Here is a 27,818-nt window from a genome sequence, read left to right as displayed (position 1 = left end):
TTTTGTTCCACTGGCGTCAAGCAAACGGCCGAATGGTGAAAGCCACAAAATTGGGAGTGAAAACCTGACATTTTAGCAATTTTAAATAGATGAGATACAGGCGCAATAAAATGTTAAGCTGCGTTATTTATAACCGCATTCAGTACAAAAGACAATACGCAGTAATGACAAGCAATATTAATGTCGCCGTTGCAAAATAGATCTCAAAGCGACCATACCTGTATAAAGGAGATAATATCAGATATTTTCGTTTTATGGCATCGAAAATACAATTATTTGAAATAATTTTGACAAAAAAAGCCGAATCAAACACAGAACACGGCACTATTTAAAGAAACAAACCAGTTAAAACGATTTATTCCGAAACAAAGCCGACCTTTATTTAATTGAGCTTTTATCCAATCAAGTCCTAAAGCTAAGTTTAATAACACTGTGGATATTCCATGGGATCTCTTAATACTGGGACATGACAGGTTGTCATGTTTCAGGACTCGCGCCTTGTGCTGGTATTATTTCAAGGTTTCTTTGCGTTAAACACCAAATTGACAGATAGAACGAGGCACAGATTGCTATTGCAAAAATGGTATTTATTCGCAAGATACAGGTCATAGGATGGATCTCTAATATGAGCTTCACCCGAAACAATCAGCGCGAAGCCAACAATCAACAGAAAGCGACGGATGCGAGAATCATTTTCGGTGGGTCAATAATATTGATATACATTGATTAGATAGAAAGAAATAGGTTGCACCATTGAAATGTAATCAGTTCGCACCGGAATGTCCTCCAATACCACCAAATGTGAGGTTAAGTAAAGAGAGCTTTTATAACTATTAAGAACATCGGTCAATATTTGGGCACAAAAAAAAAAAAATCGATTCAAAACGAGTACAAGTTTCAAACACTTAGATCTATAACATGCACCATGGGTGCAAATGACTTGTACGATAAAGCAATTTGTTTTGGACACATCCTAGGCCTGACTGTCGCCTTTCGTTTGAGTCATTGTCTGTGGATTGCTGCCCTCTACTGGAAGTGAATAAAACTACATATGCAACACGACGGACATCTCATCTTTTGGAGTTGTATTGATTTGAAAAGTTAAAATGTCTTTAGGAATAAAAGGACAAAAGGCATTTTATTCAACTCTCCGCAGCCCGTAAAAACAATCAACGTTTTCTGTGCGCTCTGTCGCGACTCCTCTCCCTTTTGTCTCTTGTCCTGCTTCTGCTGCGGCTCCGGCTTTCTTTTCTGCCGCCTCCGCCCTTCCTCCTCTCCCTGCTTCCGCTTCTCCGATCCGCGAGCCTCTCTTTCCTCCCGTCTGCGCCGCCTCCACTCCTCTCACCATCTCCGCTGTGCCGCCCGTCTTTATCTCGGTGTTCCCTGCCTCTCTCCCCGCCGGACTTGGCGCTTTCCGCTCTGTGTCCGTCCCTCTCCTGATCTCTCTCCAGCTTGACCTTTATTGCCGGGCTGTGTTTTCTGTGTTCACTCGCGGCGCTCTCCGTCCTCGTTGGTCTGTTATCTCCACCCTCCTCCTTGGACGGACGCCTGTGTCCGGAGCGCGGGCTCCGTGACCGGCTCCTGTGAGATGAGGCCTTGTTCCGACTCTTGACCGGCCTCTCGGTCTCGCTTTCCCGACAGGATTCTTTATTCTTGCTCTTCTTCCTCCTCTTCTGGCGCTTGGACTTTGCGTGGCCGCTCGAGTCCGAGTCACTGTCACTGCTGCTGCTGCTGCTGGAGTCGCTTGAGCTGTCGCTGCTCTTGTGCTTTTGCTTGCGCTTGCCTTTCTTTTTCTGCTTCTTGCTCTTACTTTTCTTGGGTTTCTTTTTTTCCAGGCGATCCAGTTTCCTATAAAGAATAATACAATATTAAAGGTACAGCTCACGCTATCCATTAGTGATAACCATCTCTTTGCACACGCACCCAGGTTTAATCTACTTGTATATCAAAATACAGCAACATATATGGATAAAGAAATTAAACAAAGCAATTGATCATTAAACACATTATTTCATTCACGTCAAAGTGTCCACAGGACTACTTTGATATATTAAGACCTATTTGGTAAAACTGAGAACGATGCAAATACATCATCTTTTTTTCCTCCCCTGTTAAATGAAGGGGGGAAAAAAAATAATCCACAGAGTCAAACTTGAAAATACAATAACATTGACCGTGTCACTACAATTTCAATGTCATTAGGGATTATTCTCTGAAAAAATATGCATTTCTACCTGAGAAGCTTCTGTTTCTGCTTGGTTGTCAGCGACTTCAAAAATTCCACTTCTGGATCCTCCTCTTCATCACTGGCAACATATTCCTATAAAAACAAAAACAACAAAAATAAGTAAGAAAATCCTTCTAGCTATTTTTATATATATATATATATATATATATATATATATATATATATATATATATATATATTCATAGCTAAGTGTTGTATGACCCACAAACGAAATCATTTTGCACCGATGCAGGGGCAGGTGAGGGACACTACAAGGACACGGTTTCGTCTTTCCATTGAAGAGGAATGCGTGTGTGTTATTTTATGAGACAATGTGTGTGCAGGAGGAGAGTGTAAGAGAGATGATTACCTGCGATGGATCACAAACAGTAGCGTTTCTATCAAGGACACATTTTTTCAGGGCAAACCCACTGTTTCGCATCTCCGCCATTAACTCCGAGGGGTGCATCGACGGACCTGTTAGCACAAATCACAGCCTCAGAGTCCCATTGATGTCAGCCCATGCCAACTGCTACCTCCACAGTGGGAATTTCAGGGGCGGCTTTGTTAACAGAATGGGGCACCAAATCAACTCACTTCACTTCTGGCTGAGCAAATCATACAATATCGTTCTGTGCCAAAGCAGCAGTTAGGGGAATCAGAATACACAATAATTGCGTTTTTTCTCTTGGCACAGTAGGGGCATCATTACAGCACTCCACCATCAACACCGCAGACTGGACGCTCCCACAGTAAACACATGACTACAGTACACAGCTCCTTGATTGCAGGAGTCAGAATCAGCTCAAGACAAGGCCCTCCACCAAAACATCTGAGGAGAGGTACAGTAGCTGTACCTGTTGTTCAATCTGTGACACACTAAAGACTTTGCAGTACAGCAGCTCATGTGCAGATCAATTATTGTACTAGAATTATTTTGTACAACATTTAATATATGTGTTTATAAAAAAAAAAGTGCAGATTATAATTATATAGATGCAAATACAAAGTCTTTAATGATATTGCATGATAAATGTCCGAGATCAAAAGCAGAAAACTGTCAGTGGACATTGTGTTTATCAAAGATTGGTTTGTGACAGCTGAACATGTAGCTACCTGGTATTTCTTCTGATGGCATCGAGCTGGCGTTGATACCGGAAAGCCCAAAAAGTGGACATTCTCTGTCTGTGTTCACATGGCCCCATTTGTGACATTTGATGCATCTCACATTGCGCACCTGAAGTTAAAATGAATGAAGGGGTGATTCACGCAGCGTGAGAAGGCATGTTAGGTGGACACAAGTAAAGGCTTCAATTAGGCAAAGAAACGTTGCATATTTGGGATTCAACGTGAGCACGTCAACACCTCAGTTCAAACAGTCACCTGCCTGTAAATCATATATGCAATAAAAAAAAAAATTGCAAGCGGACAACAGGAGATCATTCTTTTCTGAGATGGGATGACAATGAATTATAAAATTTTAATTGATTGACGAATTCATGATAATAACTTAATAAGTCCATCGACCAATCATTCAGAATTCCATCATACCATTCAGTTCAATTCAAGTCGGAATACTACTTTTTTCTAATACTCACCTGAATTCCAAATGGCTGATCTCTAATATTCATATCATCTTTTGCATATCTACAAGGAAAGAACAACATTTGATTCAATATGAATATATATTTGCCACAAACAAAAGTAAAAATGCTGTGTGTGGGTGTAAATTCAAGCCATTACTTTTCTCGTGGAGCCCCCTTCTGCCACTCAAACTTGTACTCTGACTCCCCCTCCTGAGACAGAGAATCATAACACCCAACAATTCAGAGCAGTCATGGTCTGTATATTTGCTTTAGCATAAAACTAATGCAACGTCACCCTACTTCAATCTGAATTGTTATGCGAATGCAATTTGGCCAGGTTATTTGCTTTACCTCCTTGGTTTCCTCTTCAATAGATGATGAATTATGAATGACAAGAAAATACAAAAAATAAAACAATGTTAAAAATATAGAAAACAGACAACATAATTGTTGGAACAATCACTTTGCTAAAGTCAGCAATGTTTTTATTATCATTGTTATTATTATTATTTACCTTTGGATGCACCAGGTGGCGCCTCGTACATGAAATTCAGACCATTTTTAACACGATCATCCCCCATCAACAATCTATGAAGGAATGTGCAAGAATTAGTTACATGCAAGTATAAAACAACATACAAGCACAACTTATATTCACATACAAATCATATTCACATATTATATACATGTGTTCATGGTGAAGTCATAACAAATGAGGACATCTGAACAGTCTTCTAAACTGTTAGGGGACCAGATGTACAAATAGTTCTACATGCAACATATTCAAAGGTATGAAGATCATTAGATTAATAACACTCAGATTAATCACTCGAGTGGCTGAGATTTTTGGTTGAAAAAAAAATATATCGAGTAATAGTGCAGTGTGATATCTGTCTCACCTGTTGTTGTAGGTGTCCTGTTCTTTCAGATAGGCCTGCATGAGGTCCTCTTGCTTCTTCTTTTCAAAGGTTAGTTTCTGTTCAGCTATCCATACCTGTAAAAAGAAAAGGATTCCACCAAATCGTAATCAACACAAAAAAAAGCCCCAACTTCTGCTGGTGGACACGTGAAACAACAGAGCCTCTTTTGCATGCACAGCTTCTCAAATGAAAATGCATAATACTCATTTGATAACTAAACAGGTGGAACAGGAAGAGAGGTGCTACATTAACAACATATATATATATATACATACATACATATACAGGCTATTATTTCTCTACCAGACAGAGACAGTCGTCCTGTAATATTAAAATTGATGTGTGCCTATAGTAAAAGCAACGAACCTAACATTAATGCCAAGAAAAGGGTAAATACTATACGTTTTATTGGGTATTACTTATAGTGATGTCACACGAAAATTGTTTATTTGGGAAAGGGGAAGCTTTAAAATACGAAGGGTTACATGTATCGTTTATTTTAATACCACTACAATTGAAAGAAACGAATCTAACCTGGTTCCATTTTGAACTGGCTGGGCTAACTTTGCCAACCTAGTCAACTGAGCTAGCTAGCTAGCAAGCTAACGTGGTGTGTTGTGAAATAAGGCACTAACCTTCTTAATATTTGACTTTGAAGCAGGATGAAAATCTTTCTTGCACATGAAATTAGCAAATGACTTCCCCATTGTTAATTAGTCAATGTCCAAAAACTAGGGACAGAACCCTCGACGCCAACGCGTCGTCGCTTGTTTTCGCTCAGCGCGTCCGGGGCGGAGCTTGCGTCGCCGTACAAGTGCCACTTGTTTGTGACGTCACGTCGTTACCGGAAGTGGTTTCATGCGCTCTGAGAAAACTATGAATATTAACAGAAGAATATACAAATATTACGTCCATAAACAACTGAGTCCGTCTCCGATCTACATGTTTTCCTGTGTGTGCGAAAATTGCACTTATGTCTTATCTGTTTATTAGTCATTCATAGGCTTTTATAAAACGTATTATATGGTTTGATGTAAATGAACTTGCTTTGCCTACATATATAGTAAACAGATCAAGAACAGACAGATTTAGGATATAATCATCAAGGATCCATGGGACTGCTGGGTCACACCACGCACGGTTTTCCTCCATAGAAACAAATACGTTCACATGTACATGTAAACATGTAGATACCCAGACAAGAAACACATCTCTCTTTCTCTGCGTTCCATTGAAGCATGTCGATGTAGAATATATTATAGCCATTTAACGCACGCTCTGATGACTGCACACGAACATCACACGATCAAAATGAAAACACGACGCCTTCTTGTCGTTTTTTCTTTTTATTATTGCGCACATTATGAGATGGAGAACAATAAAACCAACGAGCCGTCGAAATCCCAGCGCCGAAGGTGCAAGCGGCTGCTGTAACCCCCTACACACCACCCGGTGTCGCTGTGTTCCCAGTTTCCAATGAGCCGAAGCTAAAAGTGCAGCCACGCGCTAGGTGGCGATAGCTCGGTAGGCACGTCATCAATGTCAACAAACGCTGCCGCTGCAAAAGCGAAGACAGTCCTGTATTGGCGAGAACTTAACTTGGGGGAAAAAAAAAAGTTGTAATATTATTATAATAATGTTGGTATTCGTTATTTTCTTGAACCAATAGAATGTTTATCAGTTATATAAAACGTATATTTGCCAATAACACCTGCAACAAGGCATTTGCCTTTCTTAAACCGTTTGAAATATAAATTCATTAACAAAAAAAATAAATAAAAAAAAAAACAGGGGCCGCTGCCAATTCGAAATAAAAAGCGAGAAAAAGGTTCATTAAAAATAACGTCGAATACAAGGCACAACCCATCGCCGCAACAAGATCGTATTACATGCTGATAAATCGTGCTGCGTTTTGCGTTATTGTCTCGTCTCGATGTGGTTTTTTTCCCTGCTAGCTTCCGTACACTGGAATCGTCGAAAAAGAAACTGACTTCAACCGCGGCGCGAGATAATAATGCTTCCGGGTCAAAGGGTAAGGCGTGACGTCTCGCCGTGCGTGAAGCCTGGGAATCAAAACAGAAAGTAGATTCGGTCGTGAACGCCTCGTCATTGATGCTGTTCTGATGGTGAGTTTTACACCAGGTCTGTTATATCCAGAGATAAAACAGACGTGTCGGTTGCAGTCCACCAAAATCAATCCAGAGGGGAAATAATATACATTTATAGTATATAAAGTAATATGAATAAGTTACTGCCTACTTGTTTACTCACTGCTTGTAACTATGACATGTAAATATTGCCATCAAATCAGTAGCCTGCATTGATTCATGCTTTTATTTTTATTTATTTTTTTCAAGATCTTGTTGAAATACAATGGATCCATCTTCATGTGACACCTTTGTGGCTCTACCTCCGTCCACTGGGGGCCAGCGAGTTGTCTTTGGGAAGAATTCCGACAGGCCCTGTGATGAAGTCCAGGAGGTGGTGTACTTTCCTGCCAGAGACTATGGGGAAGGGGAGACAGTTGAGGTGAATAACATACAAGTGTGAGCTTGACAGTTAAATTCTCACATAGGCAATTTGATCTTTTACAATGATAACCATTCATAGCTTTGATTTTACTTTATTTATTATTTTTTGCCCCATTTGAAAAGTGCACCTACATAGAGATTGAGCAGGCTGCCCACACATATGCAGTGGTTCTGAGCAGACCAGCATGGCTTTGGGGTGCAGAAATGGGGGCAAATGAGCACCAGGTGTGTATTGGAAATGAAGCGGTGTGGGGCAGAGAGAATGCTGATGTGGAAGAGGCGCTTCTCGGCATGGATCTTGTCAGGTAATCTCCTCCCCGTCAATGAAGATTATTATAGTGTAATAAAATTGTACTCCCAATGTTTGCATTTAACTCTCCATTGCTCTGAAAGCAAATCCATGTGTTTTTTTTTCAAATTAATGTCATGGTTACAAAAACTGCTGCCAAATTACACCATTCAAAAGCAATTAATTGTGAAGGCAGCTCATATCTAAGGTTCGACAATAATCTTCTTTGTTTAACAGACTTGGGCTTGAAAGAGCCGAGACTGCTGAGAGAGCTGTGGATGTCATTACCGAGCTCCTGGCAAAATATGGCCAGGGAGGGTCTTGCATGGAGGATAATTGTGGCTTCACCTATCACAACAGCTTCCTCATCTCAGACAGAAAAGAGGCTTGGCTACTGGAAACCTCTGGGAAATATTGGGCAGCCGAGAATGTGAAAGGTAATCTGACATGGTCATAAAGGTGAAACAGCAAGGTGTTCCACAGGGCATTTTATATTTTACTGGCTATCTTGCTGGTAATGTATGCCAACAAAAACATTTAATGTATGACTTTCGGAGAGTTTGGGGTGGAGGGTGTCATCTATTGTTCTACCAATATTGACCAGTGAATCCCTTTGAGACTAACTGATAAGGGCTACATACATCAACTTGTCTAATATGTTTACTGTGACTGTTTATATTTTATAGTAAAAGGTTTGACCCTGCTCTAGATGGATATCGTAACATCTCAAATCAGTACGGTATAACAACCAAGATAGACAAGGAACACCCAGAGTTGAGACAGTACGCCCAGAGCCAATGTTGGTGGGACGGAAACGGCCCTTTCAGCTTTGCTGAGGTCTATTCCTTCATGACTACAGCCAGAATAGAAGCTTCTGGCAGCCGATACTGTGAAGGAAAGACCTTGCTGGAGAAAAGCAACGGTTAGTCAGCAGTATTCCAGTCTGAATATGATGGTCACTTTTGATCAATTGTAATTTGGCTGAAACCTCTAACTACCTAGGTGTCTATTTCCTTTGCTAAAGGCCATATAACTGCTCAGACAATGACAGATATCCTTCGGGATAAGGACAGTGGCATCAATATGGAGGGAATGTTCATGACAACAGGAAGTATGGTGTCTGTGATACCCACAAACCCTGCTCTGCCAGGGATTCACTACTTTACTGCAACCCCTGATCCAGAAAGGTGCAGAACTTTATTTTTTTGTCCTCTTGTTATTCAGCCTGATGAACAAATGTATTGAATTCCCATTTTCTCTCACGACAGGTCCATTTTCAAACCTTTCATCTTTGTGAAAGACATCAAACAGTTGAAGTACACATGCTCCCCCAGCTATGGCCAGGATGACCCAGTCAAGAAGAAACCACGCTTCCAGAACAAGCCAGATCGCAAACACCCACTGTTTCTCAAGCACGAAGTGGTGTTAGCCATCATTGAATCCACCAAGGTTCAATAATTGATACACAAATGCAATTGCAATGTGTTTCCGTTTTGATTCTTCAAAGATTTTGTATCTAAACATTGCATTTTTTTTAATTCCCTTCAGGAAAGAGGAAAGAAGATTGTGCAAAATATGAGGCTTCTAGAACAGGAGAAGATGGCTGAGATGGAAAAGTATCTTCTAAATGGTGTTGAGGACTCTTCATTGGTCGTGAATCTGTTTTCAAACTCTGTCCAAGAGGAGATGAATGTGTATCGCAAATGTTGAGGGAGATAAATATACACACAGTATATTTATTTTTACAAAGCTTTAACAATGATTGTATGTGCTTGTGTGAATTGAAATTATAAACACAGAATTTTAAATTGTAATTATGTGGTTTGCAAAAAAAAGTAATAATTACAATTGTTGAAATAATTAAATACGTAATTTTGTATTGAATCATGGCAAGGCTAAATATTTGAAAACATATAGTTATACACAAAAAAAGTCTCACACACACACACACACACACACACACACACACACACACACCTTTCGGGTGAAATTAATGGAAAATGTAAAAAGTTCACGCTACAGTGATATTATATCATGAAAGTAGGGCATTTAAGTAGAAGCATGCAATGGTAATTTCCTCATCTCAAACAATTGATTGAAACAAAAGCCAACTACAGTGGTGGGTTTACCACAACAAAAAATGTCAATGTCTCAATAACTTGTCATGTGCCCTTGAGCATCATTACACAACGACGCCTCATGCTGTTCACAAGTCGACTTATTGTCTGCTGAGGCCTGGCACCCCACTCTTCTTGAAGGGCGGCCCTCAGGTCATTGAGGTTCTGGGGTAGAGTTACGAGACTACACGGCCACTCAGCTGATCCCATAGGTTTTCTATGGGATTCAGGTCTGGAGAAAGTACAGGCCACTCCATTTGAGGTGCCCCAGTCTCCAGCAGCCGTTCCCTAATGATGCGACCTCGATGAGCTGGAGCATTGTCGTCCATGAAGATTAAATTAGGCCTGTGTTGTTCACAATGACTGGATTAGTGATGTTATTCAGGTAGTATGGGCTTGTCACTGTACCATTCACAAAGTGTAGGGCGGTTCTGTATTGACTAGACACCTGCCCACACTAACACCACTACCACCAAAGGCTCGTCTGGTGACAACAGTGGCTGATGCATAGCGCTCTCCTTGACGTCTCCAACATCGCTGGCGGCCATCATTTCTGCTCAACGTGAATCGACCTTCATCAGAGAACAGCACTGAGGCCACTGGTCCCTCGTCTCGTAAATGCCCTGGTCCGATGACGATGCCTGTGCCTGGTGGTGTGGTCAGGTACCCTTGCAGGTGGTCTAGCACGCAGACCACGCTGATGTAAATGGTTTCGAATGGTCTGACGTGACACTTGGGTGCCTCTCACCTCCCTTAAATGTACCTGGAGTTGAGTGGTATTCATCATCCGGTTCCACAGGGCACTGTTCACAATGAAGCGCTCATCAGTGTGGGATGTGGCCAAAGGACGTCCACTTCTATGCCTTTCTGTGACCCTTCCAGTCTCTGTATCTCTGTTGCAACCTGCTGATGACTCTCTGTGACACTCTAAGCTCAGTGGCCACTTCCCTCTGAGAACATCCTGTTTGAAGCCTCGCAATGGCGAGGTACTGTTGATCAGTTGTTAGGTGTCGTCTTGGTCTGATGATGTCAAAATGTGAACAGCATGATGAAGAGGACTTTAAATACCAATTCTAATTGAACCAGGAAATGTATTGGTCGATTCATGGATCAAACACCTGTTGTGAATTTTGCCGTTCAGCTCCTTGTTAGAGAACAGCAAGTTGTACAAAAAGTACTGAAACATTGAACAGTTGGACATGTGCATTCAAAAGTTTAGAGAAGGTCAAATTAAGTTCACCTGTAAAGGTTATAGTGCATTTTATCTTCATCCTCAAATTTCACCCGAAAGCCGAATATCCCTAACTTTTTGTGAGTAGTGTGTGTGTGTGTGTGTGTGTGTGTGTGTGTGTGTGTGTGTGTATATATATATATATATATATATATATATATATATATATATATATATAAATAAATAAATAATGTGTTCAGTAATACAATCTATGCCTTTCAATGCAGTTGAATAAAAGTTTAATAAAAGTTTCTACATTGTAAATACACCATACATTCTGTTTGTCATAAGAATATTGAACAACTTTTCAACTGTTATATTCTGTAGCTCATAAGATTTGATAATTTTGCATTTTCTTATAAATAAATGTATTGGTGCAAGACTTAAATTTTCCTTTATATTTACATATATAAGAGCACTTTATTAATCCCCAGGGGGGGAAAATTAATCTTGACAGCTATATACATTTATTTTGATAACCTGAGGAAGTAACAGCAGATTAAGTAAAACTTTAAACAATTATAAAAAAAAAAAAAAACAACTAAAAATGTAAACTACCAGTGTATTCTCAAATGCAAGTGTTGAGTTAATTGTCCCTGAGCATGGCCTGAATATTTTTTCTGTCTATAAAAAGAGTCGTGTTCAGCTTTTCAGGCCATATTACTTTGAAATTATCATAGTTCTATGTGGTTAGAAAGTGAGACATGGCAGAATATAAAATGTGCGCAATGTGCTTGATTTCACAGCATAACCAAGTATGCAAAACAAACTATGATTGAATATGATTATATTGCCTTAGTCAATTGTTTTTAATCATCTCTATCTTAATGCTGTATTATGCAGGATTCTCTCTGCTTCAGTGAAAAGACATTACATGTTCAAGAGATTAGTTCTCATACATATACATACAGTCATACATATATGCAATGATATGTCATGCCACCTGGTGTCACACAATAAGCTCTAAAAAATACTAAAAATACTAAAATGTGCGTAATTGACAACATACTCGCGCAGGCGCTGCACCTTCAAACGTTTCCTGTGGATTCCCTCATCCACATGGCTTAGAAAGGAGGAGACCTGCTTGACACTTATTGGGCAGACCTCACTGCTCCCTTACATGATGTTCCACATTATATTTCATCATAAATAGTCGTAAATACACCAAACCTCCGCGTTTAGATCAATATCATCAAGCCTCATTATTTGAACGCCCCTATTTGGTATCAATTACATGACAATTTCCCTCAACGTGGTAAACCTGTAATACAGACTGCCGTCCTCAAAGCCATATTCCTGACGCAGGTGCTGCAGTACACCACCTTGCTGTAGTCGTGTTCCGTAGAGAAGCGCCTCCCCGCGGTCCTGTGCCAAGCCAGTCTGCTGGAGCCACTCCACAAGCTCATGGCCTAGAAAAGAGTCCACCGCAGTCCCCTCTCCACACCTGCCAGTCAAAAGAGGTATTCACCGGTTATCTTTCTCCAAAATGGCAAAAGGGGAGCAAGGAAAACATTGCAAAAAGCGGCCAAGAGACCCAAGTGAGGACAGCCCATCAAAGCACATACACAAAGCTGTGAGAGCATGTTCATTATGGTGTATTTTGCATATTACTGCAGAGCACCATACGGTCTGAAAGACGCAATGTCAACTTAGCGAGTCAAGCAATCACCAGACATTTTTATTAAGACTGAGAATTACCTTCTCGTTTTGACAATGTCTTGAAAACACTGGTCCTTGTGGTATTTTGTGAATTGAGAGCAGGTCATCCGGACATCAGCAGGTAAATCCGTCTGTGTTTGTTCTTGCTTATTTCCATACCACAGTCTATACAGCCTAAAAATATTCACAAAAGGTTTGACAAATAAACTCAAGCTTTGAACGAGCCAAGTGTGTTTCATCCTGTTAAGTAGTCAATCATACAAATGTATTCATACCTCTTTTTAAAGGGCATTATAATTAAATGCTTATCCAGACCAAATAATCCAAAGGCAAGAAGTCCCTGCAGTATAGTAAAGTGAAATTGCTATTACAGAAAAACTGAGAACAAACCAATCCTGACAGTGGCACATTTTAGAGGGCATACCTGTCCATAGTTGGCAATGGCACAGAAGAATTGCAACTCTAAATAGAGTCTACCAGGAACATGGTTAAAGAGTAACCACAGGCAGCTGGACAAATTCTAAAAAGGTTGAGCAGAAATAGACAGTTTGGTCGATAATTTAGCTCGGTAGAGTTTACTCATATGAACAGCTAGATTTGTGACATTCTCAGGAAGGTATACAATCTACATTGTAATTCTTTTCCTAACATTTTAGATGTCCTATGTTAGTAGGAGTCAATACACACAGAAAAGATGACATACTAATTTGCTGGTTATCGAAATTAAAAATATATTGTTAAACATTTTTCTCTGACACTATGAACATTTTGAAATTGTTATATCTCAGCTATTGCTTTCAGTTTGGAGTGATTTCATTATTTCTTTTCAGGACAGTGGGTGATGGTGTTGCGCTCACAGCTAACAAGATGACGGTCAGCAGCAGGCACAGAAGCACATGGCGGGCCAGTTGTCTGTCTGCAGCCTGGCTGAGCAGCTCCTCGCGTATAAGGAGGCAGTCTGGAAACTCGCCTCTGTTTCCACATTGACCTGCGGAGGGCAGCAGAGTACAGGACTCATATCCACTAAGGTCGAAAAAAGTAAGTACACTTGAACAGAGTTTGGTGGTCTAAATAAATTAATGATGAATATTAAAAACAAATGGATAATCTTGGATACTTCTGAAAACCTCTGTTCTGATGCAGGTATATAAAAATACAAGAAGCTTGGTTTGGAGGGATTTTAAAGATATATTGGTTAGTGCACAGTGGAGGAAAAAAAAATGACTTTTGTCCACAGATCAAAAGTACAATACCTGTGTGTGCGTTGGAAGAGTCATTCATGTTTGTGCTGATAATCATATCTGGCATGCGCTCAGATGGGGCACAGTCGCATAAGAGGCACTCTGATAACAGTAAGAAAGTCAGAGTCTGAAAACATTACAACATTTTCAACAAATTTCACCACAGTTCGCACCATTCTCACTGTGCTATGAACAGACAACCTCCAGCAATGGGTTAGAGTTTTTAAAATGTATGCAATTTTATCCCACTTTTTTATCCCCCAGCAGCCTCTGGAATAACTTGGCTGTTTGGCAAATGGATGAAGTATTAAAACAATCAGGAAATATAGTTATATGACGATAGCCCAAGTTGCATCTCCTTGCATCTTTTATGGCAACAGTTTTCCACTTTATGGCCACATCTCCCTATTGCATTGTCATATCGCAATGACCTGTAATCCCAACTACACTTCAGATAAAACATTAATTTTCACTTCACGGATTTTCACAATTGGTTTTTGACTGCTATTTTATTACAGCAAGGGGTATTTTGCACAAATATCTGTTATTGGTCTTGATTGTGAAGGCAAATGTATTGTTTTTTTTCTATTAGATGGGTGCTATGCAAAATAAATGGTACTTAATTATTTAGTGACTATAATATGTCACTTTGAAAAAGGATGTACATCTACACTAGATGCGGTTTAACTGCATATGAACTTTCCTCGTGATTTTAGTCAAGTGGAAGTCAGATTTTTCCTAGACCACAGAAAGGAGGCCAACTGTTTTTTTGGTGACCATGTCTTAATCTACTCTTCACAATAGTTATTTTGTGTTCCAAGTTCATCTCTATGGAGGAACGTTGTTCTTGTACATCCCAATTCTCTGAAGAAATGATGACCTAATTCCCATTATCTGAGAGTTAGAAGGATACAAGATAAGACAGAATAAGACAGTATTTCACTATTCTGTGATAAGGACTAAGTTTTGAGCAAGGCAATAAAGTATTATTTCAACAGTTTGAACAGAAGGTGAAGTCGGTTCAGCCATGCATTTAACAAAATAAGATCATCATCATCATCTGATGAAGATTCCTTTGGTAAAGACTTGTGTCTTATTCCCCCTGAGATAAAGGGCTGCTAAGACAACACTGAAGGTCACTTTCCCACTTTCCCTCTGGGATATAAATGTTAAAATATAACACCAGTGTTCCCAACAATGTCACCAAGAAAAAAATTTAGATTATCTTGTCAACTGAATACATTTGCACAAGGAGAGAGAAAACGCCCCAGAGTCAACAGTGCCAACTACGTTGTTTATGGAAATTGTTCTGTTATTGAGAGAGTCTTAACTGGTTCAACCTGTGGGACAGGTGTAACATCCCTCCGCAACAGTAGGTTCCGTATTTTAGTTTTAGAAAAAAGAACAGAATCAGATAAAATGGGTTCAAGAAGCTTATTGGGTGACAATTTATTTTGTAGAAAACACATATATTGTAGTATAAGGGATTAGATTTATTCGATAATTATAATTTAGGATAGTCATAATGGGATACTGTCCGTTATAACATCCTTATATTTTGCACTATAGTTCAAACACGCTTTCATACCTCTGATGCTTCCCGCTGAAGCGGCTGCTTCAACCAGACCTTGGCTCTCTACTTCACCTTCAGACACCAGCTCCTCTATTGACTCCCTCTTCAGGACTTCAGAACCGGTATTCCAGTTCCCTCGGCTGAGGCCTATAAGAGAGCCACCTCCCAGAAGTATACTGAGGGCAAGTAGGACAGTAGTGCAGATGATCTGACAGAGAAAATAGTTATTGAGCCTGTTAATTTGCAGTGAGTAAAATAAAGGTCTCTTAATGATCGCTGAAAATACAGCATATTAATACTAGCAGGTAATGTGGAAACAAGTTTTGCTTATATCATTACCTGTTGCCTGCCATAAAAGAAAGCAGAGTCAGACGTATGAGGCATGTTTTCCCCCGAAAAGAGTAATACTGAAGTCACTAAGGCTGGAAACCTGTATGAAACAAAGAATAAGCAAGGGTGACCACTGACCAATCCATTGTAAAGTTGTGTGAAGAGATAAGCAAAAGTAAAACGGTACAAATCTAGATTGAATTCTTATTGAAGTCCATTCTATGCTAAATCTGATCTTGTATACAGGCAGGTGTACACATTTACAGTAAACATATGTGGTGTGGGGATGGTGTGGTTTGTGCAGACACCTGTCCTGGGTCTAGGTAATTGGGGCCCAGGATCAGTGTGGTTGTACACCTGTTGGTCGGTCTAAGGACACACACACACACACGCACGCGCACGCGCGCTTGTTCTATCTAGCTGCCTCTCCACAATAAACTTATCACTCTTATCACCCCCCCCGCAATGATTGACCTACCTCCTTTGTGCTGTTAATAAATCTTCATTTTCCCAGGAAAAATTATATTGCATAGTGATATCGAGGCTTATAGGGAACCAATCTACTCACACATGGTGTCATCATTCTATAGCCATTACACTGTGCAATCAACATTAACTTCATAATATGTAAAAGCAAAAAAGTTGCCCCTTTAAACCTAGAGGTTTGTCGGGTTGGTATACAGAAAATGACAACTTCTTTCTCATTAATCCAGAAAAAAACGTTAGTTATATTTGGCCCAGCCAAAACACAGGTACTTATCAGACAGCTGGACTCTAATTCGCAATGGAAACAAACACGTGCCCAAAGAAAAGGATAATGTTTTTTGCTTGTTAATATGTATAACCTTATAGAATATGTTCCAACGAAGAAGAAGAAGAAATGTAGGATATGTGCTCTTTAACCTTCAGACTAGAATTACCTGTCCAAAGCCCTGGCACTGAGATGTGTGAATTGTGCGTATTTTCAAAACCAAATCGTTGTCTTTAAATTGACTCACCCCCAGCCTATGACCATTAGGACTCCTGGTGAAACTTTAAGGTCCCCATTATTCTTCATTAGCACAAGGGAGAGAGCTATTAACCCTAAAACAAAGACATGCATGTAATAAAAAACAAATATGTCACTGCAATACACATCTGTAAGTGTATTGAGAGTTAAGTTAGAAAAAAACTGATTACTGAAATGGAAGAAGTTGGCAGGTTATATTTGTGTACACAGAGGATGTTTTACCTGGCCACATGTAAGTACTGTTGAGTGAGATGTAGAGGAGCGTGAATGCCAAAACCTGCCCGATGAAACCACCCTCCTTCAAGAAACTCCACAGGATCATCCCAGTGCAAGTCAGAAACTGGATATAAAGAGGGGTAAAACAATAATGCAAATGACTATCCCAATGCTTTGGAAAAGGGGAAAATAATAGAGAAGATAATACTATTATATTGAACAGTTCAGTGCTTGCATTGAATTTATTTTCTTTATAAAAGAGACACCATTTGACAGAAAATGTGTTTGTATGACTCACTTGTGCCAAGAACAGGTTGACTGTAAACATGTGCGGTAGTCTGTTGTATTTCTTACTTAGAAACATTACGACAATTGTCCACACCTATCATGCAAAGACAAGATTTAGACAACACGAGATAAAGCCACACCCAAAATATTGCTACTATAAGGGGAGAAAGTTATTGTGTGGTGTTACTATTTCTGGCAAACCAAACACATCTTAAAAAAAAAAAAATAAAATAAAATGCAGAAAGCACAAATTTGTTTCGTGTCCCATGAGGATATAGGTCCTGAGAGTATAGGTATAGCCTTTTTACAAGGAAATTCTTAGCAGTTCCTTAAAATATTTGATGAAATAAAAATTAGGAAGTGGGCCACAACATCTGTTCCTCTACACATCCTGCTGCTGACTCTGGACTTATTTAATCAAAGACCATCTGCCTGCTGTTTTTTTAAGTTTAAGTTTAAGCCAGTTATAATAATCGGGTGTTTAGTGATTATAAGTAATGATAGGTCTCATTTCACAATTGCAGGGTTGGTCATCACTCACCAAGGTAACCAAGCTTACGATGCTTATGTTAAAGCTAACGTTCTGCAGTGAATCCATCCAGAGTTTAGGATCCATCCCAGGTATTGTCAACAACCAGGCAGAAACATACATTATTGGAGCAGAGAGAAATGTGCTTATGACCATCCCAGAAGTAACCTGCAATGTAGAGCAGCAAATACAGGAACACTTAAAACATTATGTTGTGAAAAATGAAAAGGCTGCATAGAGTATAGAAAATATGATTTGAATATGAATCAGAATTTCAGGGAGAATACATATGCAACTCACAACTTCCAGCTCCATGTTATAATGAGCTGCATAGATTGCCACACTTGGCGCTGTGGGGAAGACTCCATAGATGAAGGCATAGTTGGAAAGACTGGATTGGTTCAGGGCGCTGGTGTTGGTGTTGGCCAACAGATCCACCATGTCTTTACAGATTAGAGGCATCACTAGCCTAAAGAGAAAACAGTAGTTGCAGAAAGTTCCTATTAAATTGCAATTATTGATTTAAAGTGGAATTATTTTAAATGACTATTACATGGAAGATACTGTGCTAGCTACATTTTATTGCATTCTATGCCCCTGAGAACGGAAATATATTGCTGAAGCCAAATGTTTTGCACAACATATGTAATATGAGGAAGGACGGAATCATCTCAAACCTTAACCAAAACATGTTTAACTCTTTCTAGGTCTGTATGACAACTCAATGTAAACATGAGATATTTTGCCTTTGCAAATAATAGTTAATGAAATTAATAAATAAAACATAAATATACGTGTGTGCATTGCTCAAACAAGCAAAAACAAAATGTGTCTGTTTTAATACAACAGTTACTTTCGTCAATTTCAATCAAAATTGTTGTCCACTCACAGTTTTGCTGTGATCAGCAGTATTAGCGCCACCACTGTGGATTTGGTTAACTTCTTCAACTGACCCACCATAGATAGTCCCAGGTAGAAGAGAGCTGCACCCCCAAAAGAGTTAGCCAGGCCATCCAGAAATTCACTCATGAAGGCTGGTATTCTCTGGCTCAGCAGGAAATGGCCAATAACGCCGACGATAACCATGAACACGATGGGGTTCTTTAGGATTTGTGAGACGACAACTCCCAAAACCACAAGCTTGCTGTGTGCTTGGTTTCCCTGATTTTTCCACTTCTGGATCTCGCAGAAAGCAAAGCCGATTGGATTGAGGATAACAAGGGAAACCGGCGCAACCAGGTAGATGTACTGAAGGTACTCTGGGTGTGTGTCTCTGTAGAGGGCATTAACTGTGGAAGACGGACAACATAGAATATGAAAAACAAATTTAGATTTAGTCTGGAATTCATTTGTGTTTTATCAATATGTTTCCAATATAAAAGTGTGAATCAAAATTGAAGCTGGTGAACATCACACTGACATGCATACACTGACACATCACTTAGCAATAGATTTATTGGTATAAAAATATAATCATAAGGTTGTGGGTACTTACCAATAGGATAGCCCAAAGCAAAATCATTACTTTGAGTGGCAAATATTGAGAAGAGGCCAGCTTTACAGAAGCGAGTTGCAGGACTGGCCACCAACAATGTTAGGACACAGACGAGACAAAACACGGACACTTTGGCGATGAGGATGCTCCAGAGGAAAGGCCAGATCACATCCCCAAAGTCCAGTACAACCATGTTCTTGAACAGCAGCGCCGGGAGGGCAAATTTGGACACGAAATTCCCCAATCCTTTGGCTTGTGTAGAGGTGATGACGTTTGCCCTGCCGGCGATGTATCCGCACAATATGATCCCGAAACACTCCACCAGAGCCGGGAAGAGTTTGCCAATGGACATCGCGGCACCGGCAGGCGCCGGGTCCGGGTTCTCCTCCCCGAAGGGCGGGCTGTGACTTGGGGCAGAGGCTTCCATCGGCGGTGCTGCTTTGCATGTGAGCGGAGTGTGACTTCACCAAATGATGTTGCAACCTGCGCGTCGCCAAGAAATTGCTGGAGGTGTGCGTCCGTGCGCGTGCGTGCGCGCGAGTGAGTGACTAATGAAAATAACACGTTCGCTCACGGGCCAGTTGAATTAATCAACCAAACACGCGGCGTTCAAAAGCACACTTGCTTGTGCTTGACTCAACGCCAGGTCGTCAAACGTGGTACTTTGTGGTGAAAGTGTATTTTGGATTTATTTGCCTCCTCATCTCAACGCGCGGTCACACTCAGTTTTCTCAATTTTCGGGCTTGCGTAAGGTCACACCTGACCAACTTTCTATTTATAAACATGTCAACAGTTATATTTAGTTTCGTTAACAAATAACGGTGGACTAAGCACGTTATGTTCCTTTATAATTAATAACAAAAACATATCAACGTTTGCACTTACAGCGTTAACGCGTGTTCCATATCGACTTTAACGAGTAACTGACGTTGATTGATTTCGACTTTTCTAATTCCGGTTTACGCCGAAAGCCCTGCACCAATCAGATTGGAGGGTGGCATAAGGGGGGCGGGGCCTCTCACCGCAGTGCGTCTCAGGGGGCGGTTCCCGGTGTCGTTCAATGCTGCGTTCTATTAACGCCCAAAGTCGGAAGAATCCGACCTCCTGCTTGGACAGAGGCAAGGGACAGTTGGGTTGGAATTTTGGTGCCGACAGCTCGGGCCCGGGTCCGGGTCCATCGAGATTACACGGCGGCACACACCCTTAGTTTTAAAATATGTATAACGTCGACGTAAACTACTCTGACGTAATTTTTGGCTCCAGTGCAGATTCCCGTAAAATTCACAAGATGCCGAACAGAGACAATGTAGGAACATTTTTAGCTCGGATGTGCGATACCGAGACGGAATTTCCGAGTTCCAAGGGAACGCCGCACGAGGCATAATACCCGTTTGTGTTGTTGTCGCTTTTCAGATGCAAAACTACTCAAAATAAGTTCAAGTGCAGAATATAAATGGAGTCCATGACATTCAGTGTCTACTTTCGGTGTGTCGTTTGTCTTTCTGAGTGAGCTGTAAATAGTTTCAAAGATGTCTGGGGAGACATTCAAAACAAAACAAAACAAACAAACGTTTTTTTTGTTTGTTTGTTTTTTACTTCAAAAGCATATTTAAAACAGAGTTTAAAAAGTAAACCTGGTTCATATTAATGCCCGTCACTGAATTCATAATTCATCATATTTTTTGCTGTTTGCGTTTGGCTCACTGTGCAACTGCCGGATGCCTACGGCGCACGGCAAATGCACCAGGACAGCAACGAAAGATTCGGCAACGAAATCAAAATTAATCAGAGAGATGAGACAAAACAGGAAGAAAATGTTTTTTGATTGACCCTAAAAATGCGACACGCTGCACTTGTCCGGATTTGATCTGAAATAACACATGACAGGACCACAGGCGGAATCAAAGGTAAGGAAACGAAAACGACGCTGAAGCTCAACTCGGCTTCCGGTTCAACTCAGCTCGGCTGTTTTCGTGGTGCGTTCAAATTCCTCGGAATTGTTCGACTTTTATTCGTTTATTTATTTATTTTTGAACACGCAGAGTCCCCTAAACCGCGTCTACCTCTGTACTTGTGTTGAGGTAATATTGGTAAAACGACTGTACTTATAGTTGTCAAACTTGGACTAGATTATGGTAAGAATCCCATATTGCATTTCTAACGCCATTTCTGATTCGTGGAAGTATTCTATTTGCGAAACTGCAAAATAAGGAGATTTCACAGTTTTTTTGTTTGTTTGTTCTTTTTCCCACATCTTAACCACATTGGACCGGGTCCAGATCAAAAACCACTATACTTAGACTGTTCAAATATGGACTCGATTATCCCAGAGGGGTTTAAGATTCTTAAAAAAAACCATTCAGAACATATTTAGAATTTGCACTAGTCCCTCCGAAAGCTTAACAGTCGAAAACTAATTAATCACTGTTATTAGTGCTATATACATGTTCTCACGTAGAAAAACAACCTTGAGTTGTCATTAATATGATTCCAAATCCAAGCAGTGGTCCGCTGATTCCATGCATTCCATTGACCTTATGTATGCAAATAAGAAAATAATAAAACAACAGCAAATACATTTTTTTAATGTTAAACACTTAACAAGAAGTAACCATACAAAATTATTATAAATTGTTCTCCCGCTGTTACAATCAAGTTCCTATCGTTCTTTCTAACACACTATAGAGAAGGTGTCGAGAATAATTTCTCTATAATATTTTCTAAAATTTCTCTATATTATTATAACTTCCTAATAGAAACCCTACAATAGTAAGTTATACTATAGCACATCAAATCCAACAGAGTATGTCTAGCATGTTGATCAGTCTTTAAGCCATAGAATGTTGTAATACCACTCTTAACTCATGCTATAAACAAATAATAGCAAAGTTGTAACACATATTGTAGCACAAATAAATATAGCACTTCAACCTATAAATGTGAATGATGAAAAAGGTTAGATTTATACAAATAATTGTGTTATACTCTTAATATAAACTTTACGCACATTAGTGAATTGCCTCATAATACTGTTAGAAATAGACACTATAATATTTTTATATATTGAAAACATTAAGTCAAATTGATAAAAATTAAAAAAAATCTGCCGGCCAGATTTATCAATATATTATTGACCTGTAGCGTGGCACATTCAATTGTCTGACTGGCCAGATGTGGCCCCTGGGCCTGTAGTTTGAGACCCCTGCTCTACAGCATGCTCAGCTCGATGAGACGGCCCGCAAACACCCCTAACGTGCCGATGAGACACACTGCCATGAACACGCACAATAAGATGTGATCCAGCACCATCGCCACAAACTTCCACTCTTCAGCAGCCTGCAAAAAACAAACAAACAAACAAACAAATGAAAAATAAACAAAGAAACAAGGAGAAATTTGTCTTTAAAAAGAGGGGCACCACAACAACAGCTTTCCTTCCTAACAATGGGTGGGGGGTCCTTACATTATTTGATTCTTCATCTGATTTCATGGTTTCCGAGATGTACTTGACCCCCTCGATGGCGCTGCGTACGTCGGGGTTCTCCAGAATGGGCGACTGAAAAGGAACTGCTGTGGGGGTGGGCTTGCCAGAGATATCGGACATGTCAAACCCTGCCCCGTAGATGGATCTCTCCTGCTTCTCCTTGCTCGGACGCTTCATTGTTGAGAAGAACATGATGTTTGGGATGGTTTCGATAAAAACCTGTTGCGAGAAACATACACCAGCATACTGTGAATTTAGAAATAACTACAAAAAAAAACATAGTTTAACCCTGTACCACTAGATGGCAATATGTTGTTAAGCACTGATTTATTCCATTTCCAGGAGAAAAAAAAAAAGAAGCTTAATTTGACTTTCTTTCAACATGAATGCCCACCTTGCGGACCCAGTTGGGCATGGTGTGGGTGCTCGGGGAGCGGTGGTGGGTGTTAATGACAATGACCGTGATGATAATTGAGGCGATGACGAAGACCATGGTGAAGAGCATGTACTTCCCAATGAGCGGCACAGCGCTGGAGGTGGAGGGGATCAGCTCCACAATGACCAGCAGGAACACGGTCAGGGACAGCAAGACAGAAATACTGAGGGTCATCTTCTCACCTGGGGACAGACGGTCACAACAAGGGCACGTCCTTAATATACCTTAACTTAATCATCGAAATGCTCAGTATTTACACCGATTGGAACCTTATGTGACCAGAAGTTCTTAAATCAATCCTTAAATCCATCACCATGACTTGGAAATAACCTGCTCACATAACACAAGGAACAAAGGGCACTAAATTTCTTCTTGAAAAACATTAAATTAACCTTACAGATGGGGTGCAGAGAGAACAAAGAAGCCCCGCGATAATAGATTTTGTGCATCACTGCACATTGGAGACTGGAGTCCGGATTGGGGTAGGGGGTTCAGCAAAATTCCTTCACTTGTGACAGATTTATGCGCTGTCATCCTTTTCTATATGTGTTAAAATGTTTTATAGCTCTCGAGTATTAAGTCGTTCCCGATTCTAAATGGCTAAACACATTTAATCTGACCAAATAATTTGAATTTGAATATTTAGAGACAGCGATTGATGGAATTATCTGTCATTTTACACATTCATAGGGCTGCATATTACAGACTTTCTCAAGGGTTGAAATGAGATATTACTTTCTTTGCCTTTATATGATTCCCTAACTGTACAATTTTAGCTCGACCACAAGGGTGAACTTTTCATTTGAGGCTCCTCAAAAGCTTCCTAACCAAGAACTGACTTTTGGTGTAGGATTTTGGTTGCCAACCGTCCATAGATTTTCAGGCAGTAAAATGTATCTTCATTTGATTATCTAACTATATGTACATGATTATCTAAAAATCTTGAACTATATCACCCATAGAAATTTCTTTACATCTGACTGTCTGGAAATGTAAGGGTCATTTAATTAAAAAACATGTTTTTTAATAGTGTCATTGGCTTATGAGTAAAAATATTCAGTCATATCAGTGTAACTGAAAATGTAAGGTTGGCAACCCTGTGTAAGACTGAGCGCTGTTACTGTCGTGGCCATTAATCCAATGTGATTCGTTCCAGATAATTCAAATTCAGATTCCAAGAAGTACATGAATATTCCCATGTTAGCATACATTTAATGCAAAATATGTTTCTTTTATACAGAAAAAGGCATTTTTGTCAGAGAACATCCCTGGTGCTAGCACCATCTTGTCAGCAGCCATATCAGAATCAGGCATCATGTGATGTATTATACATTAAAGGAAAAGCCGTCGCGCCTACGTGACAGCACAGGGGGATTCTGGGTAATGAGGCAGACCTCTACTGGGAACACGGCCAGATGTGGCACAGGATCACCTCAGTCTGAGAGTCAGAATGGAGGACTAGCGCTGGGCAAAAATGGAAGTCGGCCATCACGGAATGACATGGCCACTGGAAACATCAAAATAAGGATCATCACAGACACAATAAATCATTTATCATCCCGTTTTCTTGACATCAGTAAATGCCTTTCGATGCGATTCAAAAAAAGCACAGGGGTTGGAATGTGAGGTCACCAACTGTGCTGCGCTCCCCCAGCTCTAGTGTCCAGTGCCTCATTTAAAGGCGCCACACGATGAGTGGACGGCTGTGACATAAACATGTGCCGCTCTCCACCTCTTTTGATTTGAATTATCAGGCAATATAACATTGACTCATAGGTCGCTCACCCGAACAAAGAAAACAAACAAAGTGTGAATGTACCAGAGTCTGTAGGCAGATAGAAGACGAGGCCGGTCAGGAAGGAGAACAGCATGCAGGGAATGATTACGTTGACGATGAAGTAGAGGGGCAGGCGCAGCATGAGGAAGTGGTAGGTGATGTCCAGGTAGGGAGTGTCCGGGCAGCAGGAGTAGTACACCCAGTGCTTCCAGCCACGGTGATCCTTCATCACCCACTCGCCACTCTCCATGAAATTACTGAGATCCGCGCGGTCACTGTCCTAGCAAACAGTGGCATTGAAAGTGTATTAGCATTGTGACGATGTACAAAGTCAGTATGCGATGTCTTTGGATGTAATGAAATAATAATGATGAAGCGGTGCTACTGGATTGACGACGACCAAGTTGCCATCGTATGTCCAGGTTCCCAGCTTCATGCTGCAGTTTTGGAGGTCGAAGGGGAAATGCAGCACGATAATCTCGCAGTAGCTCTTAAAGATGGCCGGCGGGTTCCATGTGATCAAGCCAGTGTGTTCCAGCAGGACCTTCGTCTCGTGAACGATGGCAAAGTCACCGTCGGCACTGTTGGCACAGAAGCACGCAGGCAGAGTCAACATGGGACGTAATGTTAACACGGGGGGACACCGGTGCCTCGGGCCGGGCACGACCACCCATTCGCCGCAATAACTTGATCCGACCAACCAGAGCGCGAGTCTGACACAGGTTGCTGCGGAGGCGGAGCTGGTTGTTAGGGAGAAACGGCAGCAAGTCAGAGGCAGCATATGGCGCGGGCTAACCTGCTATACAGAGGCCAGATTCAGCCTGATGCAAGCTGGGATTCCCTACTCTGCATACAGGAAACTCAATCAGTTTATTTGGCCAAGCACAATTTCATACACAAGGAATATGTCTAGGTAACGGTTGGTGGTCTTAAAAAACCAAAATACATCCAACAAAAATATACAGGATACGCAAAATGTATTTGTGGTGTGGGGGTGGTGTAGTTTAAGCAGCCACACCTGTCCCGGGTCTAGGTCATTTGGCTCGGGATCAGGGTGGCTGTACACCAGATGAATCATTCATCCACACACACACAGACACACAGACACACAGACACACACACACACACACACACACACACACACACACACACACACACACACACACACACACACACACACACACACACACACACACACACACACACACACACACACAGGTAGAACCTCTGTCATGGCGTGTGTCCATCTGCTCCCGGCTTGTTACATCTTGCCCACTCTCAACAATAAACCGATGTGTTTCGCAACATCTCTGCTGCCTGTGTCTCTATGCCGGAGGGCCCCGAAAACGCCCCTTGGGTGCATGTGTGGCAGCCACAGTCTTCTTTGCACAGAATAGATTTAAAAGGCTATGCAGGGGCGAAGAGGTTCTATGGGGGAAGTATTGACGGTGGGTCTAAATATAAATATAAATGGGATATTTCTGTACAGGAACAATATGGACATAGATAACAATGGAGTACCGGATTATCTGATTTCAATAGATCGCTGACAGTGCCTCAGACCTTTGTTACTGTAATTGTATGTAGTTCAGCATCAGATCAGAAGAAGTAGATCACAAAGATAATCATTTCCAAACAGTCATCCTGGAAACGTTTGGACGAAATGAGAGCGGACGAGGCCGCAGACCGTAACTCACTTGTTGTAGAGAACCAGATCCGGACGCCAAATGTCAGTGGAGGGAATTCTGATCTTCTTGATTCCTCCATAATCTTCTGGATTCCATTGTAAGTTCACATCTTTCCATTGCTGGATGGAGGACACAAGATGAAACGCTAATAAACTGTCCTTCCAAGAGGTTTGTGAATCCAAATAATACAACGGCTAAGATGTCGGTTTTCATTATCGTAGCATGGACTGTGTCTGAAGGCATCATTTTTGTGTTTTTTCTAATACCAAGAAATACTGTATAAAAATGTCTTGCTCATTTTTGTTGCATAAGTGTTTTACATTTTGTGATACTAGACAATAGATGTATTTATTGAAGCATGGAAACAAACCTGTTTCAGTCGAACGTTGCTGTTGACGATCTGATTGACCTCATCCTGAAAACCAAATACACACTTTCAGAAACATAGTGTCAACAGAGCACTGATACGAAGACAGATATGACCATATACTGTATATACAAGGTGATACAGGATGCGATCATTCCTCACCACGCTGATGAGCTGGATGAGCTGCAGGCCCACGGTGACCACCACCGGCTCCTTGAAGTGATGCACGGGACGCACCACCTTGTTGTAGCCGGTGAACAGGGTTTTCACCAGACGTGTCTCATCGTTGGAGGCCCAGGCGGCTCCTGGAGACATACCAAAACGTGCACCACGCTGGTTTTCCATTAGGATTCCCATCATGTGCAGAACCAAAAAAAAGTGGAGGGGAGGCGGGGTTCAAGTAACTGCCCTTGCCCTTTGGTAAGTATTTTTGGATATGGGAGTTTTCTTTCCAGTGGATATCTTTATAATTTGAGACTAATTCGCCTGTAGTGGGTTCACCGACTTAAAGATGAGCTTCCATTAGTCGGATCACCCCCAAACGAACACACAAATAAACACCAAATCTTCTTTCAGTTTTGGTCGGATTCTTAATAGAATTAGGGAAAATCTCATGGTGGGTTTTTTTCACCCCACACTCCAGTGCTATCCAGCGTTGTCAGGCTGCCCTTGCGTCACGTAGCCATGCTGAGAGATCAGTTACTGTGCGTGTAAATTAAATGCTCGTACTTGTGTGAAATACTGCTTGAGGAGTAGATACTCGATAGCACCAGACTCAATTAGAACTAAATATAGACTTCACTCAACACGCCAAACCCATTGAA

At 40.8% G+C, this 27,818-nt stretch overlaps 4 protein-coding genes across 6 annotated transcripts in view; 1 reads left to right on the top strand and 3 right to left on the bottom strand.

Annotated features, from left to right (window-relative positions):
• Nucleotides 1-570: 570 nt before the first annotated feature.
• cirsr (corepressor of RBPJ and splicing regulator) lies at nt 571-5,504 on the bottom strand. The gene is made up of 10 exons (XM_080019299.1): nt 5,369-5,504; nt 4,713-4,807; nt 4,328-4,401; nt 4,165-4,178; nt 3,971-4,023; nt 3,826-3,874; nt 3,344-3,464; nt 2,598-2,704; nt 2,235-2,320; nt 571-1,848 (listed from the first exon to the last, which is right to left on the bottom strand). Exons 1-10 carry the CDS (start codon nt 5,438-5,440, stop codon nt 1,170-1,172), a joined length of 1,350 nt encoding a protein of 449 aa, XP_079875425.1. The 5' UTR covers nt 5,441-5,504; the 3' UTR covers nt 571-1,169.
• Nucleotides 5,505-6,757: 1,253 nt separating this feature from the next.
• Nucleotides 6,758-9,625, top strand: scrn3 (secernin 3). Of its 2 annotated transcripts, none has more exons than XM_080019590.1 (8): nt 6,758-6,859; nt 7,091-7,262; nt 7,388-7,569; nt 7,791-7,990; nt 8,263-8,475; nt 8,578-8,740; nt 8,822-9,002; nt 9,102-9,625. In XM_080019590.1, exons 2-8 carry the CDS (start codon nt 7,107-7,109, stop codon nt 9,261-9,263), a joined length of 1,257 nt encoding a protein of 418 aa, XP_079875716.1. In that variant the 5' UTR covers nt 6,758-6,859; nt 7,091-7,106; the 3' UTR covers nt 9,264-9,625. The 2 variants fall into 2 exon arrangements, with proteins under 2 accessions (XP_079875716.1, XP_079875717.1); XM_080019591.1 differs by lacking the exon at nt 6,758-6,859 and adding an exon at nt 6,860-6,875.
• Nucleotides 9,626-11,123: 1,498 nt separating this feature from the next.
• On the bottom strand, nt 11,124-20,160 carry gpr155a (G protein-coupled receptor 155a). Of its 2 annotated transcripts, none has more exons than XM_080019815.1 (15): nt 19,242-20,160; nt 18,636-19,035; nt 18,047-18,215; nt 17,759-17,914; nt 17,228-17,311; nt 16,936-17,053; nt 16,703-16,787; nt 15,714-15,804; nt 15,390-15,582; nt 13,814-13,903; nt 13,418-13,548; nt 12,985-13,080; nt 12,836-12,900; nt 12,600-12,734; nt 11,124-12,345 (listed from the first exon to the last, which is right to left on the bottom strand). In XM_080019815.1, the coding sequence occupies exons 1-15, from the start codon at nt 19,666-19,668 to the stop codon at nt 12,132-12,134; spliced, it is 2,454 nt and encodes an 817-aa protein (XP_079875941.1). In that variant the 5' UTR covers nt 19,669-20,160; the 3' UTR covers nt 11,124-12,131. The 2 variants fall into 2 exon arrangements, with proteins under 2 accessions (XP_079875941.1, XP_079875942.1); XM_080019816.1 differs by having other exon boundaries at nt 12,600-12,725.
• Nucleotides 20,161-21,811: 1,651 nt separating this feature from the next.
• Nucleotides 21,812-27,818, bottom strand: part of LOC307244079 (acetylcholine receptor subunit alpha) — a 7,096-nt gene continuing 1,089 nt past the window's right edge. The window contains exons 2-9 of the mRNA XM_080019097.1: nt 27,157-27,299; nt 26,998-27,042; nt 26,637-26,746; nt 25,325-25,520; nt 24,982-25,219; nt 23,121-23,344; nt 22,706-22,945; nt 21,812-22,578 (exon numbers count right to left, since the gene is read on the bottom strand). Coding sequence (XP_079875223.1) covers nt 22,450-22,578; nt 22,706-22,945; nt 23,121-23,344; nt 24,982-25,219; nt 25,325-25,520; nt 26,637-26,746; nt 26,998-27,042; nt 27,157-27,299 — 1,325 coding nt within the window. The 3' untranslated portion in view covers nt 21,812-22,449. The remainder of the gene's footprint in view (nt 22,579-22,705; nt 22,946-23,120; nt 23,345-24,981; nt 25,220-25,324; nt 25,521-26,636; nt 26,747-26,997; nt 27,043-27,156; nt 27,300-27,818) is intronic.

This window comes from Zeus faber (genome assembly GCF_960531495.2).
Source record: "Zeus faber genome assembly, chromosome: 18".
Lineage (NCBI taxonomy): Eukaryota > Metazoa > Chordata > Actinopteri > Zeiformes > Zeidae > Zeus > Zeus faber.
The sequence above is the reverse complement of the archived record's forward strand: the minus strand, read 5'-3'. Positions and strand labels throughout refer to the sequence as shown.

Excerpts from the sequence above, each read along its gene's own strand:
- cirsr (XM_080019299.1), bottom strand. The coding sequence starts at position 5,440 with ATGGGGAAGTCATTTGCTAATTTCATGTGCAAGAAAGATTTTCATCCT. Across the intron at positions 3,875-3,970 it reads AAGGGGGCTCCACGAGAAAA|ATATGCAAAAGATGATATGA; the intron begins GTAATGGCTTGA and ends CTTTCCTTGTAG. Across the intron at positions 2,321-2,597 it reads CTGTTTGTGATCCATCGCAG|GAATATGTTGCCAGTGATGA; the intron begins GTAATCATCTCT and ends TTGTTTTTATAG.
- scrn3 (XM_080019590.1), top strand. The coding sequence starts at position 7,107 with ATGGATCCATCTTCATGTGACACCTTTGTGGCTCTACCTCCGTCCACT. Across the intron at positions 7,263-7,387 it reads GGGAAGGGGAGACAGTTGAG|TGCACCTACATAGAGATTGA; the intron begins GTGAATAACATA and ends CCATTTGAAAAG. Across the intron at positions 8,741-8,821 it reads GCAACCCCTGATCCAGAAAG|GTCCATTTTCAAACCTTTCA; the intron begins GTGCAGAACTTT and ends CTCTCACGACAG.
- gpr155a (XM_080019815.1), bottom strand. The coding sequence starts at position 19,668 with ATGGAAGCCTCTGCCCCAAGTCACAGCCCGCCCTTCGGGGAGGAGAAC. Across the intron at positions 18,216-18,635 it reads CTGCTGATCACAGCAAAACT|GCTAGTGATGCCTCTAATCT; the intron begins GTGAGTGGACAA and ends TTTTCTCTTTAG. Across the intron at positions 13,081-13,417 it reads TGACCGTCATCTTGTTAGCT|AATTTGTCCAGCTGCCTGTG; the intron begins GTGAGCGCAACA and ends CAACCTTTTTAG.